We start from the raw sequence: 19,395 nt of genomic DNA, 5'->3' as shown, positions 1-19,395 counted from the left end.
ACACGCGCTCTTTCAATGCGTGGACCTCCCCTCCCCGCCGTCTTGTTGCCCTGCACCCTCCAGCCGATTCTGCGTTGCACGGCACCCTTGCACCTTTCTCTTTCGCTCTGGCCTGGCTGACCAGGTACATATCACACCCGCGCCGCGCCTCCGGATCCGGCCGGACTCCTGTTTCCTCTTCTTTTATGAATCTGAGAAAGAAAAAATCCTCCGTCTCCGCAACTCTCGTGCTTTTTTCGTACCGTTATGGTAAGAGAATCACGAGTTGAAAAGTCAAACGTCAAGGAGGCACGGACGACTAAGTTTCGATGGCTATGAATGATTTTTCAGTTTTAATTACTCTAATAAATACATTTAATGTTAATAATTCAATAAAAGTCCGAAGAAAAGTTTATTTTTTACCAATAAAATTGGCACTTGAAATTTTGCATCTTCTGAGGAATTTATGGGGGGCGCAGTGAATATGTATAATAAATCGTTGGCAAAACTTCCAAGCCACATATCTCGGTTTGCGACGTCGCAGACTTCCCGTTATACTTTATTATTTATTTGGAAAACTACTCGGCAATACTTCAAAACTGTCGTGATTTTTCTTCCCTGTGCGAGGAAATTTCAGCGAAAAGTTCAAAGAATTAGGTTGACCTATTCTCCTTTGAAAAAATCAAATTATAGCCTTTCTTCACAAAAAATCACAAACTCTCGTGCAATCCGTTTTGTTAGATATGTGCTTCAATTGAATACAAACCATCCGTTCATTGCAGATACACGTGCACCGTATTCAATATTAATCTAATTCTCTTTCTAAAAATCCCCTTTCCCAAAAAAAATTGAATAGTCATGAATAAATATATAAATAAAAAAATTTCAAAATTATTTTTAACAGATGCAAGCATCCATCGCATCTCAGGCGCATCGGTGCATACGTGGCGCCATAAAAGGAAATCTAGCGTTGTTCCATTCAGAAAAAATTCTCCTTCTGGAAATCTACGGGATGCGAAATTACCGTTTCGGCTCGCTTCAACAGGATCCATTGAAAATACTGTTAAAAGTCTCCGATGGTGACAAACATATCAAAAATGTTTGTGGCATCAATTCAAATGGGTGCATTTTGTGATTAAAATAGACACTTTCACACACACCCTCCCTCACCCTCACACACACAAAAAAAAGGCCTATATGAATGAAAAAATTCCAATAAACCCTTAAAAGCGGGGAGACAAAAAATTATCGGAACGGCCTGCTTCAGAAGCAACTGTAGTTAGTGGATATTTTGTTGTGGATGTTAGTTTTCTTGGATTTGGGATGGGTTTCAACAGGATGACAGGTTTTCCTGGGTTTAGGTAATCCTTGAATTTCCCATAATATTTTAAGGTTTTTGAAAATTAAACTCCCCGACTTTTCCATTTTTTCTGAAATTATACAATTTCCCAGGAGTCTTAGTTTAAAAACTATGGAAGCTCGCGGGAAAATTCTCTTTTTACAATTACTGTCTTTCTATTTGCGGATCAGGAATATCATCGTAAAGGGTAACTTCTGCCCTCGAAGTTTTGATTTTTGGGTTTTTTGGAATTCACAAGGCTTGACACTAAAACGTGTTTGTGTAAAGCAGATTAGCAGATACATGAGAAATCATGCCGAAAAATAAAACGTTGGTTAGAAACATATAGAAAAGACAGGGAATTTTAGATTGAAAAACCTGGAAAATTTGTAAAGTGTTGGAAAACTTAAAGAGCCAGTAAATCGACAATGAAGCTCCCAAACAACGCAGCTCGTTTGGGATGTTTTGAAATCTTTGCTACTATTTTACATTTCAAAATGAAAAAAATCAATATCATTCCCTGATTAGCTCATGTTTTCTTCACACTTGGAAGAGAAATCATGGCAGTATTTAAACATTAGTGTTGAGTAGTTTTCCATTTAAAAGATAAAGTATGGCTGGAAGTTGGCTGCGTCGCATAAAGTAAGATACGTGGTTTGAGAGCTTCATCGTTGAAATGCTTTCATGAACTGTTGTATATTGAGGAAATTCGTGTCACAAGAGCCTCGTGTGGCAATGGTGGGAAGTAATTTGAACGCCTTTCTTGCCTATCCGGTTGTGTTAAACCTTTGACGGCACAACACTAATATCCCAAAAGTATCGACATTGGCGCGAAAATCCGTCGAGGGAGCTTGTTGGATTTTGTTTGACAGATAATTATACAGTCTTTGTTCACTAAATTGCACGTTTTAAGTGCCGCAACTTATCTCTTTTAATCCTGGCGGTGAAAGTATAGGTACATACCTCAAATTTAAAAACAAAATGGATTAATAATATTAATAATAAATGAGAGAACTCTGAAACCACAACTGACAAAACTGCCATGCTAAGGAAGAACGCCGTATGAACCTTCAGGCGTTGCCAAATATCCTTTAAAAAACACGAATTTCTTGGTAAACATATGAATATTTTTCTTCTAATTTTTCATATAATTTTGTTCGCAATTTTACCTGAAGATTCTGAAATTTTGAAGGACAAATCATTATTACCTTTCTTTCAAAATAAACGTTTAATCGAAGGAAGTTTGGCAACTGTCGAATGTTCATACGGCGTTCTTCCTTAGCAGGGCAGAAAACCATCTTAGCTAACAGGCCGGACATAGTGCTTGTTGATAAGCAAGATCGCTCTGCTCACATAACCGTCTTAGCATCCCTAATAATCATATCTAGAAGCAAAAATATCAAAAGAAAACGGCAAAATATCAGCCCTTAGCTGAGGAAATGAAGCAATTATGGAACCTAAACTTTGTTTGCATCAAGCCCCTGATAATGTCTGTAACAAACATCGTTCCAGAAAGTGTAGATAAACGCATCTTTGAGACCTTGGAATAGAACACTTCATTCAATGCAGAAGTTTGGCGTCATAAGCACGTCAAGTATTGTCAGGTCGTTTCTTAATATTGATTAATTTTTTAAGTTTTGTTTTGTTTTATTCAAGCAAGTTACGAGGAGGAACCCAAAAAACCGAAATTTTGCTTTAACTTGGCAACGGTGGAAAATATCCGGGTTCTACCGCTAAAAGGTGTAACTAGAAGCTATGAAGAGCTACTGGGCCAAATTTTAACGTCGCAGCACATTTTCTTTTACTTTGGCGAGACTTGAATTAAGGGGTTGTCTGGCGAGTTCGCCGTTTTGGAAGATGGGTGATTTTCATGGGCAAATGGACAATGCGCAATTAACTCTGTCAATTTTTGAAGTGAATCTTGCAGGGAACATGTTTCACTCATGATATAAGTGAATAAATTTTTCTCTTTCTTTTAGAGTGTTATTATTATTCGAACTTCGGCTGAACGCCCAGCGATAGTCACCGGATAGAACGCTAAATGGGAAATCAATGCGGGAACCACGGGTTTTATGCCCAAATTTTTCACAGCAATGTTTTGAATATTTCTGCATGACATTCAAATGATATTCGCTAGTGAATTGAATGATCTATAACCAGCCTCATTCACAAAAATACATTTTTTTTTCATTACTTGCATCGGTTCTCTCAAATGGCGATGGTTGTTTGGAGCCATACAGGGGTTTTGGGTGATACAGCACCATTTTTAAAGCAAAACCCCGTACTTACACTGTGTAAAGTTCTTGATATGATTTGTCCTCCAGAAGCAGCACTTCAAAAGGTTAACAGAGAAAGTCGTGTTTTCATCGAGTAAGAGAGAAAAACTTGAGCGCTAGGTGATGTTACTGAAATTGACCCATCTTCAAGAACGACCAACTCGCCAGACAATCCCTTGAACCAACAAGGGGAGGCTACCGATTGTCCACCTCAGATCGGGTTCAAATTTGGCAGAGAGGTAGAATAGGTTAATATAAGAAACCGTGTTTTTTTTTAGGTGCCAATGCCCAGCCGTTTTTGAGTTATGAATTTTTGAAGTTGCCGTTTTTTCGTGTCAGCGACGCGCTCAAGTCGAGCCTACTGTGCGGGCATCTTTTAATGCGATCCGAGTGTCCAGACGTTCAGGTGAGACAGTTGCCCAAACGGTAGCGCGCTCGCGTACGGTGCTGCAGGTTCGGGGTTCGATGCTACCTCCGTCAATAACAATTTTGCAATTGATTATTTTGTTTTTTAATCGCTTCATCACAACAAATTGTAAGTCACTTTGTAGACGTTATGATTCTAATTAAATTTTATGTATTTTTTATTTTTTTAATGAGTGTGTAACAAAAAAGGAAAAAAATATAATCAGCACCACAACGTCTACAAGGTGACTTACAATTTGCTGTGATGAAGCGATTAAAAAACAAAATAATCAATTGCAAGAATATATTGCACGGCGGTAGTATCGAACCCTGAACCTGCAGCACCGTAGGCGAGCGCGCTACCGCTTCGGCAACTGACTCACTTGACCGTCGGGACACTCGGATCGCATTAAAAGATGCGCGCACAGTAGGCTCGACTTGAGCGCGTCGCTGACACGAAAAAACGGCAACTTCAAAAATTCATAACTCAAAAACGGCTGGGCATTGGCACCTAAAAAAAAATACGGTTTCTTATATTAACCTATTCTACCTCTCTGCCAAATTTGAACCCGATCTGAGGTGGACAATCGGTAGCCTCCCCTTGCAAGTCTCGTCAAAATAAAAGAAATTATGCTACGACGTTTAAATTTGGCCCAGGGACTCTTCCTAGCTCCTAGTTACACCTCCTTGCGGTGGAACCCGAAAATTTTCCATCGTTCTCAAGTTACAGCAAAATTCCGGTTGTTTTGGGTTCCTCCTCGTAGTGTGTATTACTGACTTTGCCCGTGAGTAATAATTATACCGGAAATGTTCCCTCTTCCGAATTTTTTTAAAAAAAGAGGGGAAAAAATGAGACAAAATTTAGGAAAGTAACCGATGTTTCTCCAGTTTATTAGTTCAAAAGGCTGCATTCCGCACACTTCAGGTACTTGTTAATGTTATAACTTGTAATCGTTTAGGGATTTTACACACAAAGAAATTCTCCCAAATTAGATGACATGAAAAACAATTACGACAATCACGAGTCGGCCTCCTATAGTGAAGTGGTTGTGGCGCTACCTCTCTATGATCGGGAGGTTCCGGGTTCGATTCCCGGCCAGGGCATCCCGAATTTGTTGGTCTCAAAAATTTGTTGGTTGCATGGGACTAACTGTGTTCGGTAGGGACGGATGAGGGACGGGACTAAAGCGCAGATTGGATTACCTTTTTCAAAAAGGAACCACTATTTCTGGTCCATTTTAGAAACAGCATTCATGCCATTGGTTTCCCTATGCAGATATGTGCTTTTGTGGGAGAGCCAGAGATAGTGGCTCGTTATTGCAAAATGTAATCCATTTGAAGTAGTAGGGAAAAAAGAATATATTCATTCTCACATGCGTCACTCGATGATTATTTTTTTTCATTTTTTTTTATTTTTTTGAAAATTTCTTTTCATAAGTTTGACACTGTGCAATGACTTTTTGGAAAGAATGAGAAATGATTTTTTTTTAAGATTAAGGCTCTAATGAGCCGAGGATTAAGGAACTGTTGGAAGCGCCAAGAAACATGGCTAATATAGGCGGTGAAACTTCCAAATCACGTATCCATCCCATTGGCGGTTTCAAAAATCTTCGCTCCTGTTTCATTTTTTGAAGGAGAATAATTATTCAGAAGAATGACAACATTATTCCTTGAATTAGTCTAAGAATTCGCCTCGCACAAAGAAGAAAGATCACTGAAATATTTAAGAATCGATCGATGTTGGGTAGTTCTCTATTTAGAGAATAACGTATCGATGGTGAAACTCCCAAACCACGCATCTCGTTTTCAGAGTTTAAAAATCGCCGCTCCTATTTGATTTTTTCAAAGGAGAAGAAGTCGACAATTTTTTCAAATTTTCACACAAATTTCCTCTCACAGGGAAGAAAAATCACGACAGTTTTTAAGTATTGCCAAGTAGTTTTCCAAATAAATAATAAAGTATGACGGAAAGTCTGCGGCGTCGCAAACCGATACATGTGGTTTGGAAGTTTTGCCAAGTATTTATTATATTCACTGCTCCCCCCAAAAATTGCTGCTCCCCCGCGCGGCGCGGGTGTGATACCTGGTCAGCCAGAGCGAAAGAGAAAGGTGCAAGCTGCAAGGGTGCCGTGCAACGCAGAATCGGCGGAAGGGTGCAGGGCAACAAGACGGCGGGGCCGGGGAGGGGAGGTCCACGCACTGAAAGAGCGCATGTCGTGGTGGAAGTATCATACAGGCGTCGACTTGAGTTAATAAGCGGCGGCCACGGTTTTAAATACGATCCGAGATCTGATTCAAAAGCCGGGCCATTTGGTATCCGCTCATATGAGGGGATTGAATACCAGCGTCTTTTTCTGTAAGTTCGAATACTTCGAACCCGAAGCAGCGGCTTTGCTAATGAGTTTCGGAGGGGAAATCCAACCGCCGCGGGACAAGTTCTCGGATCTTGAGCGAAAACGCGCTACCTGCCGTCCGAGTTCTGGATGAGTATTTGTAACCCGAACTAATTGCCGCTTCATTGGAATACTGATCGATGAGTTGATTAAATACGAGATTTTGAGGATAAAGAAACTGGTCAGTTGTGCTGGTCACAGAATCGTGTTTGGGTGCTAGATACTTGTGCATTAACCAAAAATATGAGATTCATCCAAACAACAACCCTCCACGTTGAATATTAATCGTTCTGAAAAATTCGTCAAAATATCGCGGCAAATACGCGATTTTTCCGGCGGTTTCGTGAACACATACAAAATTACGCATTACCAAAACGCGAGCATTATTTTAAAAGCTGCTCGATAGCTAGTTGTTTATCAGAGCAAATAAAGAACCTAAATTTCAGCGTATCAAAATTTTCCCTAGCTAATTCACAACAATTTCACCAGGTGTTCGTCGAGCATTTCTGCCTGAAAAAATTGCAGTTTCCTTTGATACTCCGCAGAAATAGCAAAATTTGGAATTGAAATTTCTCCATCATAAACCGAATTAATTTAATTAATTTTGATACATTGACATTGAGTTGGAGAATGGAAATTCCTATCCTGCTGTTCTACGGAAAAATGCCGTATTCGAGTTGCCAAATTTCCTCCGATAAAATGTTAATTCTTTAGAATAAATATGAATATTTTCTCTTAAAATTTTCAGATGGTTAAGAACTGGTAATAGGGGAAAAGGAAGGATACTAGATAGTCAACACGTCAGTCTCGTCTACTCTCCGCGTGAGATTCAAACCGAGGACCTCGAGGATCTGATTACGGACGACGACACTCGGACTGCGGGATCGTTTTATCGAGCTGCTCGAATAGCGCAGACGATCCACGATCCATCACTACAGTGTTAAGGAAGAACGCCGTATTAGCCATCGAGTGTTGTCAAATTTCACTCGATAAAATATTAACTTTCGAGAAGTTAGGAGCATCTTGCCTTTTGAATTTCTAGAAACTTCAGCTCAAATTGCGGATTAAATTCTGCGAAAAATGGAGGAAAATTATTGGCGAGCTCTCTAAAATAGTCGCATTTTATGAAACGAAATGTGGCAACGTCCAGAGGGTCATACGGCGTTCTTCCTTGGCGCGGCAGTTCACCCGACCGATCTGTACTCAGGAGAAGCGACGATCGCGGAGAGAAGGCCCATTTTGCTTCTTGGGTGGCACGGATTCCATTCCAACGACTGACGCAACGTTACCGAGGGCAACGTTTCAGCGCTAAAACTTGAAATAGAAAAGAATCAGTGGCGATTCTTCAAAGTTGGCAACACTCCTTTTCCTCGGTTCAAACCTATGTGAAACGATCGATTCTGGATGAGGCAGTCTGCCTCACCTAGGATCGATATTTTTAATGGATTCAAATGGAGCAAAATCAGTGTTGCCAACTATCGCCACTGAATAGAGTAGAATAGAAAAGAACAGAGACATACTGACGAGTATCTACCGTTACAAGCTCATCGTAAGTATATAATTTAAGCAACTTAGTACAGCAAACACCACGAGTAAAACTTGTTGAATCTGATCTTATGAATCACTAAGGGCCGGTTCTATAACATTTGGTCAAATCTGCTTGCTACGTGACCAGAGGATAAGCGCTTATCTTCTTGTCAAACGAAACCCCGTTTTATCACCTCTTGTCAGTCACATTTATCCTCTGGTCAAAATTGTACCATTGTTTTGAAAAACATAGTGATAAAATGCCCCCAACTATGGGCGCATTACCTCCAAAACTTCAATTTACTCCATGCAAAAATCAGTAGCGAACTATCTCCGCCAGATGCCAATCTTTCCTTCTATCGAGCTAAATTTAACCAGGAGTTTGTGGTGGCAAGAGGTGATAAAACGCTTCATTCGCGTTTATCCTCTTGTCAAATGTATAACCAGCGATTTAACCAGAGGTAATAGAAGCGGCCCTTAGAATCACCTTCAGGAAAGACTTCAGAAGAATTTCTGCGAGTGCATTCGGTTGAGTTCTTAACATACTGCCAACCTCCGTTAACACACAACAGAATTTCCCCCGGGCGGCGATGTGCCTGCAAAAGTTAGTTCCCGTTTTGGCAGCAATGACTACCTACCACTTTCGAAATTTAATGGATGTAAATATTCACCGGGAAAAAAAACACATTGGATCTAGAGTCCAGACTCTTAAAAACATCGACAAGAAAAAATACTCTTGATTCAATCAGATTTAAGCTTAAATCAAGAACCAAGCCTCTTAATTTGGGCGGATTTCCTTTTGATTTAAGCTTTCTGATTGAATCAAGCGTACTATTTCTTGTCAATGTTTTTAAGAGTCTGGACTCTAGATCCAATGTGTTTTTTTTTTCAGTGTTGGGCGAGAGTCATCAAATCGCAGAGCTTGCCTCTTAGCCTCCGGCGAGTGTTTATTATTTTACAGTAGGCAGTTTACTGATGTTCGGCTTAAAATTGAACCGAATTCACTCGCGGGAAATGATCTCAGGAATACGGCCTTCTGCCGGTGAATGGAAGAACCAAGCCGGGATTGCGACGACGCAACCAGGATCGCCACCCGCGAACCGTTGAGGAGGGCCCGTCGGTGAGGTGACTGGATTCTGTAAAAGTGACCTACACACGACACGCGAGTGAGCTTTGGATAAGGACGGAGCGCGCAGGGATGCCGACCCACCACGGGGCGCGGGGGAGGGAAGAAACCACAGCGCGGCGCGGCGGTCGAGGGAGCAGCACCGTTGCCGGACGGGGGGCACGGGGAGATGCCCGGAAATTCGGCAACGCCCGAGAATCGGGAAGTGGGTACCGGGCACTGCTTTCCGAGTATAAACTGGACATTTCTATCTACCTGCGCGCTGCGCTGCGGGGCCGACCGAGGCGAGGCAAAAAATAAGACATTAGATGAGTCAGTGCTCGAGCAACCGAGAGCCGGAGCCCGGGCCGCACCGGGGAAAGGGGGGTGGGAGGGGCGGGCCCCGCCGCAGCCGCAGCGCAGCGCCGACAATCCACCGAGAGCTCCAGCAATGAAGACATTAGCTTTTACCTCTCCACCATCCCATCCCATTCCGGTCGGCTACATCTTTATCCTCCTCTAACGACATCCCGGGGGAAGGGGGAGCCGCACCGCGCCGCACATAGGGTCCTCCAACCCCGTCCGCCTGGCGTCCGTTACAGCATCCAGGTCCAGGCTCGTCCTGGCTAGACTCGAAGTGTGCGTGACGTTGCATCCACCTGCGATGCATCCGACCTCATCTACCCTAACGGCAGGGTGGATGCTCTACAGGTGAATGCAATGTCCTGAGCCAACTTAAGGTTGGCCGATCCTTTTTTCCAACAACGGTGGGTTTCGTGCCACACCAGGAACAGAAGTTAGGTTAGGAAGAAGCCGGTCCTTAAATCATGGGTCTTCATCTTCATGCTATCGTGCGGGACTCGAAACTATTTCCAGACTTCGGTTAAAAGCAGACGCGTAAAGGAGTTTCGCTGCCCCCTCTTGAGGGGGTCCCAAGGCCCGAAAACCAAAAAGTGACGGATAAAACGGAAATGCTTGATACCACTGATGCAGGAGGTTGTAGCTCTCCGGTAGACGAGAAGTTAGAAATAGTCTAAAAACCCACCGAACAAGAAAAAATCAGAGCGGGCCCGAAGTTAGAAGTCAGCTCTCGTAATTAACTTGAGAATAAAGTGGAGAAGGTAGAAAGAACCCGGTGGTTGAGGGCTCCCCTCCACAACAGGAACGGCGGAAGTGCCGGTGCCCATCGCGCCACTGCAATGCTGAACCACTAAAGTAGCGATCTAATAATGCGTGACTGATAATGAACGATAGACGAATGGGGACTGGATTCAAAAGCTCTTCTTGCACAGCACCGGTCATCTACCCTCTTATCACCTGTTGAGCTCCGAGGATGCAGTGCATCCACCAAGTTTACCGAACCAAATGAATGGCATCGAACAGCCAACGGTCATCTGCCCTCCTATCACCTGTTGAGCTCCGAAGAGGCAGTTCATCCACCATGTTTACCGAACACCAAATGAATAGCATCGAACAGCCTACGAGAGGGTTATTTCAAAGTTGGGTGACTGAGTCTCGAAGGTAAAGATTTCTATCCGTCCCCGAGAAGCCGGCGAGGAATCTCTCTTCGGCTCTGATCGTTCACTTTCAGCACAAAAGAGGAGTGGAAACTCTGAATCTGGTGAGCACTATCAAGTGTAGCAAAGTGCAACTGCGTCTCTCATAAAACGGAGATCTGATGGTCTATGAAAACGAATCTCAAAAATAAAGTAAAAAGAGGGGTAGAAAAGAAGGGCTTTGTTGGGTCTATCCTGGATGAATTTTCTCAATTCAACATTTTTTTTCGCATTGGAAGGCCGTTTTTTACATCTTTTCGAGTAGAATACTGGCCTAATAATGATTCTAAAGGCCGATTACGCCGAAGAATAGGGCATTTGGGTATTTGGGCCGCAAATTTAGCATTTGTTACCAAAATTGGTATTTTAAGTCGTCAGTATCAGACCTAGAAAGAGACCGGAAATGAGCGATTTGAGATGCATCCATCCAGTAAAATTTAGAACTTCAACGAGCAAAAATTGTTGAGTTTAGGAAATAGGCAGTTTTGACTTTCTTCATCAGTAATCTTATCTCCAACATATTTGGTTGGGCGTTGGATTCACCTCCGCGGTAAGATGTGCCCACCTGATGCACCATTCACCAATTTTCGTATTGATTGCCAGTAAGATCAATCTCTGGAACCAATGTGCGGCGGGGCGGGGGGGACGAACAGGGGGGAGGGGGGTCGACCTTGCTCACAATAAGGAGTGTGTATCAGCTGCCAGCGCAGGTTCCCCCTCCAGCCGGCTCGCTGGAACCAACACAAGTCCGGCATATCATACCTACCTGGTGGCGGCACCGGAGACCACCCACCGGGTCTTTTCTAAAACGAAATAAAAGAACACACGGCACTACACCCAGCCCCCCTCCCCTGTGCTGGGCCCTGCTTGCCCTCCCGGGCCCATGACCGGCCTCGCCTCGGCCCTTCTCGTATCGACAATACTTTTCCCGGCTTCATCTTCCAGCCAGCTATGAGTCGAGCCAACTGCCAAGCCGCGGCGCAGACTCAAGAATTTCAACCTTCCTCCGGGATCCGCGCCCTGGTCATCCAAAATTTCACCGCCCTCCTCCCTCCCGAGTGCCCGGCATGACCTGTTCAAAGGTCATCCCAGAGTGTGCTCAAAATTACAGAGGTCTCACCACGGAGAAAAAAAAATATTCTAGCCACCCGGCACCGACAATCTAAGCGATGTAATCGGGAGGGATAAAAGTTGAGTTGGGAGGTCAACGTTACTTTTCGCGTGATGATGATTGGTGAGCAACTTGTGAAGCGTAAAATTGACCGTGTGATAACTGATGGATGTCGAGATTAGCACTTTCCTAGACGAGTTTTTCCAAATTAGGTTGGAGATTTCTAAACCATAAATGGGCTTTTCGATACTGGCTGAGAATGTGCGTGAAGGCATCGTTTTCAGGAGAACGAGAAAGATTTGAAATTGCTACCGGAATTTGATGGATTTCAGGAGAATCAGCCTAACTGCATTCCCCGTTGCCTAACTTCCTCGCACGTTTGATTTTTTCTTCTTTAAATACAGAAATTAACAATGCAACGTCTGGAAACTTCCTCTGAATTTTCCTTAGTATATGGGGAATAAATATACCTAAAAAAAACCGGAATTTTTCGGCGAAAAAAATTGATCAAGAGGAGAAATTAGGCACGATAAGAGTTGAGTCAATTCAATTTAAATCTGCGGAACTATTTCTCTTAAAATCTTCCGTGCTTCCACATACCTTTTTATAAAAACAAATGATAATCGAGAGTGATTGATTCGGTTCAATCGGTTTGTTCGATACGCACAATGACCGAAATTGAACAGCCTTAGCAGGATTCCGAGAAAAAGCACTCACTGCGAAAAGCACTCCTATTCCTTTGACCATTTCACATTTTGCGGGACTCCTCGGAGAAAAATATTGGAATCCATCGCTAAAATTAATGCATCCACTGGCTGGAGGCACATTTTAAGAGACCTATGGGTTACAAAAAGATTTGATAGTAACCAAACTTCCGATTTAAGCTATACATGTATTTTCTCGTGATTTAGATGTAATTTTTAATGAACTTGCCTAAGTGACTCGCGAATAACTTACGAAAATTTCCGTTTATTGATACTTTGATAGGAACGGGGAAATTGCGATTTTCTTTACTTAATTATTCACTTTTTCTCTGTTAAAATTGGGATGACAATACTTGACGTATCAAGATAAGATAACTTTCGTCACATGGGTACGTCATTTGGCAGTCAAAGGAGCGTAACTTTATTCTAGAGGAGCAAATTGCTCCACGCCTCCACAATTTTCTGCAACGCGCTGGGTATTCGTAAAAAGGTCAAAACAACGCACTGATCAAAATGTTGTTAAATTTTTAGATCATTATAGGATGGGATGTGTGCCAAAGTCGCACCATTTCACAGAAGTGGACATATAAAAACCTTCAAACGGACAAAAAACGTTTTCTTCTCTCAGCCTCCACAATTTTTAGGAAACTTTTCTCTCAGCCTCCACAATTTTTATAGGACACTTCAAAAATTTGGTCACGATCGCAGGGTCGAGTGCACTTTGCACCTCTGCCATTTCAAGGTTGCCAACTGAGTTAGAAAATTCTATTATTTGTACAGGGTACGACAGTGTGCGATTGCGACCACACTTTCGCTAATTTTCCGTGTAATCGGTTAGAAGTGCGTATCAATTAGATTTCAGAGTAAAAGTACAAACTGGGGATGGAAACTTTGCGACATTTACACACGAAACATCTCGAAAATAAAGTACAAAGGAACGATTAGACTTTTACTTAAAAATTACAAGGGAGATTTTGTGACTGGCAGCATCGCGGACGGATTTAAGACAATCTAAATGATGGCTCACTAAATGCGAACCGGTTCCACGATGGATAGTTCCACGTGATCAATCCGAAATCGTTAAAACCAGGGTAACTGGTGGTAAAGCGCCCAAACTATTTATAATGTGCCTGGTATTTCACCAAATGCTGTGAGTGTGTAGTCGAGGCTAAGACGCGATCCAAACCCATAAGACAAGAATCATTTTCTAGTTTAGATCCCTCAAAAACATTATACTATTGAAAAAAAAGACTAGAAACCAAATTTTAGAAGAGTCCTAAATAACACCGGACTAAAGACATAATAGTCCGCGTAGAATTTTAATTTAGATTTTAATAAATCTCTGAAGATTGTACAGACAGTGTTACCGTATTTTGACTATCAGCATTTTAAGTTGCAAAACATCAAGATTGTTTTTCAGTTTCTGAGATGGAGAACAAATCAGCAACATGACGCATTGAAACTCACAATGAATTCTTCCTGAATTGCTAAGAGATATTCTAATAAAATTCCAACATTTAAGATTTCTTTAACTTTCTGATAAAATGTATAATCCCAAGTGAAAAACAAACGGGAAAGGATCTGTTCTCGGACAATCACTGCTAATTACTTGTTACAGCATCAGGGAGGAGGAGTTTCCAACCATAATTGGACTACATTTTACAATTAGGAACTATAAATTCCGGCCCGGTTTAAAAACAATGTATGTGCCATTAGTTTCCCTATGCACATCAGGGTTTTTTCAGATGAGCCAGAATTTATAGGTCCAAATTGCAAAATGCAGTCCAATTGAGGGACCGAACGATTGGAACCTTTTAACAGAGGCAGACTGGAACCGCAACACTAGGCAGGAATAACTGTTCATCGATATAAAGACTGGCTCCTTCTAAATGTTTCATTAGAGAAGAGATAGACCAGTCTGAAATCATCCTTGATGCCTATCCCTGTCTGCTGATTAAAAAAGTCTTTGAGAAGAAGTGAAAGGAAAACTGCCGCCCTGTTAGCATAAAAGTACCTTCAGTGAATACATAGATGGTATGTTCTGTGATCAATTAGGATGAAAATATGAGAGCAAAAGGAGCTAGACAAGTTTAACATCTGATAAGGAAGTTTTGAGTAGAAACAGGAACAGTTACTAAATGGGAAGGAGTTGATCGATTTATTTGCCGGGACAAAATGTTTGATTCCAATTCGAAAATCTGCATGCAAAGCCGAAGCAAAGTTCCATTTCCTTGAGATTTAAATTGGGCTTCTACTAGAAGCACTTATTAAGTAGTTAAGTGATAATTAGAGCTACTTATCTTCGAAATAACAAGGTTTTAGTAAAGGGAGAACACAATTTCAATGAAAGTGAAGGGATCTGCTCTACACATCTTAACAAGAAGCAATAAAACCGTTTCAGCAATCGGCAAAAGCATGCAGAAAAAGGCAGCTGCTTGGCCAAAATAACTATTCCTTAATGAGGTTAGTGAAACTAAGTAAGACACACGTAAACAATCCCCTCAACTAGACAAAATTTCACATATCTTCCGATGCATGTAAAGAGTAAGCATCGAGAGCTGCGGGCTTATTCAATGGCAGCTAAAACATTCGCTTCGAACATTGCTGCCATTACCATTTATTAGAGGTGCGTTGTTTCAGAGTACGCTAAGGTAAAGATGTATTGCTAGCAAACCAAAAACATTCTGAGAAACGAATCGGACGGCGCAAGAGAGGCAAAATGATCATAGATGGCGAGCCTGCTTTGAGCGATGGTCATCAATGAAAAGCCCAACAAGACATCAAGGGTTGGGAATGATAGCTGTATGCTACACTTAATATCACGTTTCCTTTGCATGCACTTCTAGCGCCATCTTGCACTCATTTGGTAGGGGGGTCAGTTTAGATGATACGAATTACAGCAATATTTATTTTTAAAGGTGCGGCATCTCAGTAGGTGGAATCAGTGGGTATGATTGTGGTCTGCTTCTCTATCACCGAACAACACAGAGATAACCTCAACAATTGTGGATTGCTGAGGGGCCACCTTTTAATACTTCAAATAAGTATGGGAAATATTTGATATCCTACAGAAACGTAATAAAAAAGCAAAGATAAGGGATTGGAGATGAGCAATTACTTAATTTCGTTCATAAATAAATGAAAAACAATGTGGGCTGTGGGCATGTGTGACTCTAGATGGAAACCAAGACGGTACACGCAGCACCATCTGATGGCGAAAATACGAACCACGTGCTCGCCTCTACAAGCCCCATCTTTCGAACCTCCTGGGTGGTCCGTGATCAGAAACTACAGTTTTGATGATTTTGAAGCTAATGCATCATAGGAAGCGGACAAAAATCGCATGAAATAGCTCAATCTTGCCCCTAACTTCACGAATAACAAACCTTGAAGGCTAACACTGTTGTAGGGACTAGAATATGCTCCGTCAAAGACGGACAACGGCATGATGTAGCTTCAACGTGTGCAGACACACAACCAAGATTCATATGTACATAAATGAGACTATTAATTATGAGATGTGCGTTAAATACCTTTTCAATCTGATTTAGCGCTAAGGCAGCATTCAGCCACGATGGTCTAATATAAAGGTCCGATAAATGGCGATCAAGTACCATATCGCCACTTCATCACTAGGGTTTAAACACATCCACATTTAGATAACACAAAGAAAGAAACCAAACACCAGAACGAGCATTATTTAGAATAACACGAACTAGGAAACTTCTTCGGAGTTTTAGCACGGTTTCGTGAATTAACACAGGAAAATAATAAAACTAATGCCACTTCAACTGACGCGGTGTACATTGCGTTCGCGACACTCGCACGGAAACTGACCGAATTGTTTACAGAGACCCTGTTGGTAGGCGATTCGAGCAGTAACTGTTCTCTGCTCAGCGATCTGATTGGCTGAGCAGCGAGGCTCCCCTCCACTTCCACGGGCCGCCATTCAAGTTGAAGACCACACACCGTGAGCCCGAGACGCAAACATCTCCGAGCCCACCCGTATGGAACTTTCTAATTTTACGTTGCGGATACGATACATGCAGTTTTCAAACTTTAAAATTAAACTTCTCACTAAATGCAGAAAAGACAAGGGCGTGAAGCAAGTAATAGACCACTGAATGAAATTTTCGCATGGCCTCAAACAATGGGTTCACTAATTTTTCGGTTTGAGTCTCAAGCTTGCTATCTCTCTCTAATCCCATCTCCTCTACTGCAACCGCCGCTCTCCTCCTATTCCATCCCGCTCACTCTTCTGCTATCTCTCTTCCTCCCTGAACCTGAGTCCCTTTCTTCCTCAGACTCCTTTTCCGTGCTTGAATATTTTATCTCACTCCTTTTCTTCGAGGGGAACCTGGCGCAGGAACGTCGCGTTCGTCGGCTACTGGTTTTTATTTCAAGCGCACTTCACTTTGCGTCTTGACAGTCGGTGTTTCTTGTTCATGTTTCCTTAAATTATGCATTTAATTTGCACGCCTCCATCTCCTCCCTGCTTCAGCCGTCATCCGTCCGATTTTCACTCTGCGCCAAAAGAACAGCAATGGTCTTTCCCGTTCTTAGGGCGTTTCCAGATCAAAAGGGAGCGGACTTGTTATCAAATCGCACTTGAGGGTGGAGGGTAGCTAAATCTCCCCCCAGACGTCACTATTGAGAGGAGGAGGAAGAATGTGGCTCAGCGTTACATAACCTTTCCAACCCTCTCAAAAAGTATAATGCAAGTTAAAAATGTAATCATCTCGTATTTCTCAGTTTTTCATTGGAGTGCGAAGCAAAACGCCCTAGATTTGGACGTATTTATATCAAACAGAACTCTATGCATTATGACGTGAGCCCTGTTATGCACATATTCTTATAGGTCTCAGAACTCATGTCTCAATGCACATAGTTTCGTTTGATAGAAATACGTCCATTTCATTCAATTCGCTCTGAAATTAATTCTGTTTTCGGGGAAAAATAAGGGAGCATAGACGGAAGTAGGAACTTTTTTTTTGGGGGGGGGGGGCAGATGGGCACCTTATCAAGGGGGTCTGGGGGCACTAAAAGACACCTTATCAAGAGGGAACCTGCGGGACTCCGCCAGCTTCTAATAAGGGTTGACCGCGGTCCTTACCAGGAAAGTTTTGAAAAATCGAGTCGTCTCAGGAGCAATTTGAGCCGTCCTCACCACGTAAACGGTGGAATTAAAATTTCAAAACGCACATTTTTTTCACGTAGAGCACTTGCTCAGCTAAATCCCTCGCATTGGGATGCCTCGGGGGGGGGGGGGGGGGGGGGCGTTGGCCAAGTAAATTGGCTCCCTGGCTAATTTAACAATTGAAAATTGGATTCCGAAAGTAAAAGCTTCTACCATTGTCAAGATAGTAATGACGGAGCTCTCCTTGTCTCTGTCCACACGTACCTAGCCCCCTTGCTTCGGAGGCCAGGGCCGGATTTACCTACTTGCCGCCCATGGGCCGCTAGTATTTTGCCGCCCCCTTCTCATTCGTTTTGAAACACCAATGAAAACCATCAAATGAACGTGCCAGCGGGGGAGGGGGGCATAAGACGCGTTTACTGGTGTTGGACACATTTTTGGGGAAAGCCCTGTCAACACTACTAGCAAAAGTTCACGGAACTTTGCGCGAAAGTTAAATTTCGTAAACCTATCTCTGTGTGGACAAGGCCTTCCATTCATAAGAAATGAACGAAAAAATTATGAAAGAACAAACACAAAATTTGGTTTAATGATTTTAACTTCCGCCGCCGCACCTCGCAGACCGCACCGTGTTGGACGCAATGCGTGAAGTATTCACGCAGTCTTGTAGGCGCTATGCGTTTCACGCTGACCGCGCTGTTTTTGGCGCAATGCGTGAAGTATTCATGCATTCTTATAGGCGCTATCAGTTTCACGCTGACCGCAATGACCGCACTGTGTTTGATGCAATGCGCGAAGTATTCGTGCAGTCTTGTAGGCGCTAATATGTGTTACATGCCGATCGCCGCGCCGAGGGCTTCTCCTTTTCATCTCAAGTCCTCGTCATCATTTCTCAGGTAAGTCGCGCCGTTCCAGGCCAAATTGCGTGTTTGGTTCTCTCTTAACTCGACTAATTAAAGGTGCTGCTTCTTATATCACTGAAAGACAACAAAAGTAGAAATTACTATACTCTCAGAAAATTAAAGATTTAGTCGCCTTTTCTCGTTTATAATTTTTTTTCTGAATCCGAATTTTTTTTATACCTACATTTAAAAAAATTGCAAAATTTGCCGCCCCCTATAGATTTGCCGCCATGGGCCGCGGCCCATGTAGCCACCCCCTTAATCCGGCCCTGTCGGAGGCGCCTCTTCGATCGAAGACAGTCTCAAGATTGCACCTCCTCACCCTCGCGCGATTACCAGGAAGGTAGCCCCGTGACTATCTCCTACGACATGCGCCAATTTTATTGGCGATTCCAGTTTTCAAGGCCCCGCACAAAGCCCACATTCTAATTGGAGCAGTTATACGGCTTATTTTATTGGTGGACGTCCTCGCACAAACGGGGTGCGGTGTGGTGGAGGAGGATCTTATTAAATTTATGCTTTCAACAATCGGACAGCATTAGGTAGAAGGATTTTATCCGCAATTCTGTCTGAGCCGCGGTGATGGCACACTCTTATGAGACGTTAGGCTCATGATGAAATGTACAATTGAAACGCAGTTGTTCGATTACGACTAAGACAAGGCGGCAAGAGGACATGCCGACCTAAGATCGAGGGATGGGGCAGGCAGAAGAGGAGATAAAAGTCGAACAATAAAATAGAGCGCATAATTATGCCGAACAATCCGAACTATGTTCTGCCCTTCGGCCCACACTTTTTTCTCTGCCCGTCTTCTTCTCCCTTTTGTAATGAAATTGTGCGAACGCAAAGGCTCTTAGTCCTATTAAATGTATTTGAAAAAATTTCCAGGAAAAAGTAAACTCAAAACATACCGGACTCGATTAAATGGGGAAGAACCGAGTCACACTATGGGAAAAGATGA

At 42.6% G+C, this 19,395-nt stretch overlaps 1 protein-coding gene across 2 annotated transcripts in view; it reads right to left on the bottom strand.

The window, feature by feature from the left end:
- ptc (protein patched) overlaps positions 1–19,395 on the bottom strand; it is a 96,035-nt gene that overhangs the window by 58,706 nt on the left and 17,934 nt on the right. Inside the window, exon 1 of one of the 2 annotated variants that reach the window (XM_019046958.2) lies at positions 15,929–16,280. The exons of the other annotated variant lie outside the window; for it this stretch is intronic. Coding sequence (XP_018902503.1) covers positions 15,929–16,012 — 84 coding nt within the window. The 5' untranslated portion in view covers positions 16,013–16,280. Of the gene's footprint in view, positions 1–15,928; positions 16,281–19,395 lie in introns of those variants that run through there. 2 annotated transcript variants of the gene reach the window in all.

Source organism: Bemisia tabaci, chromosome 1 (genome assembly GCF_918797505.1).
Source record: "Bemisia tabaci chromosome 1, PGI_BMITA_v3".
In the NCBI taxonomy this organism is placed as follows: Eukaryota; Metazoa; Arthropoda; class Insecta; order Hemiptera; family Aleyrodidae; genus Bemisia; species Bemisia tabaci.
The sequence above is the reverse complement of the archived record's forward strand: the minus strand, read 5'-3'. Positions and strand labels throughout refer to the sequence as shown.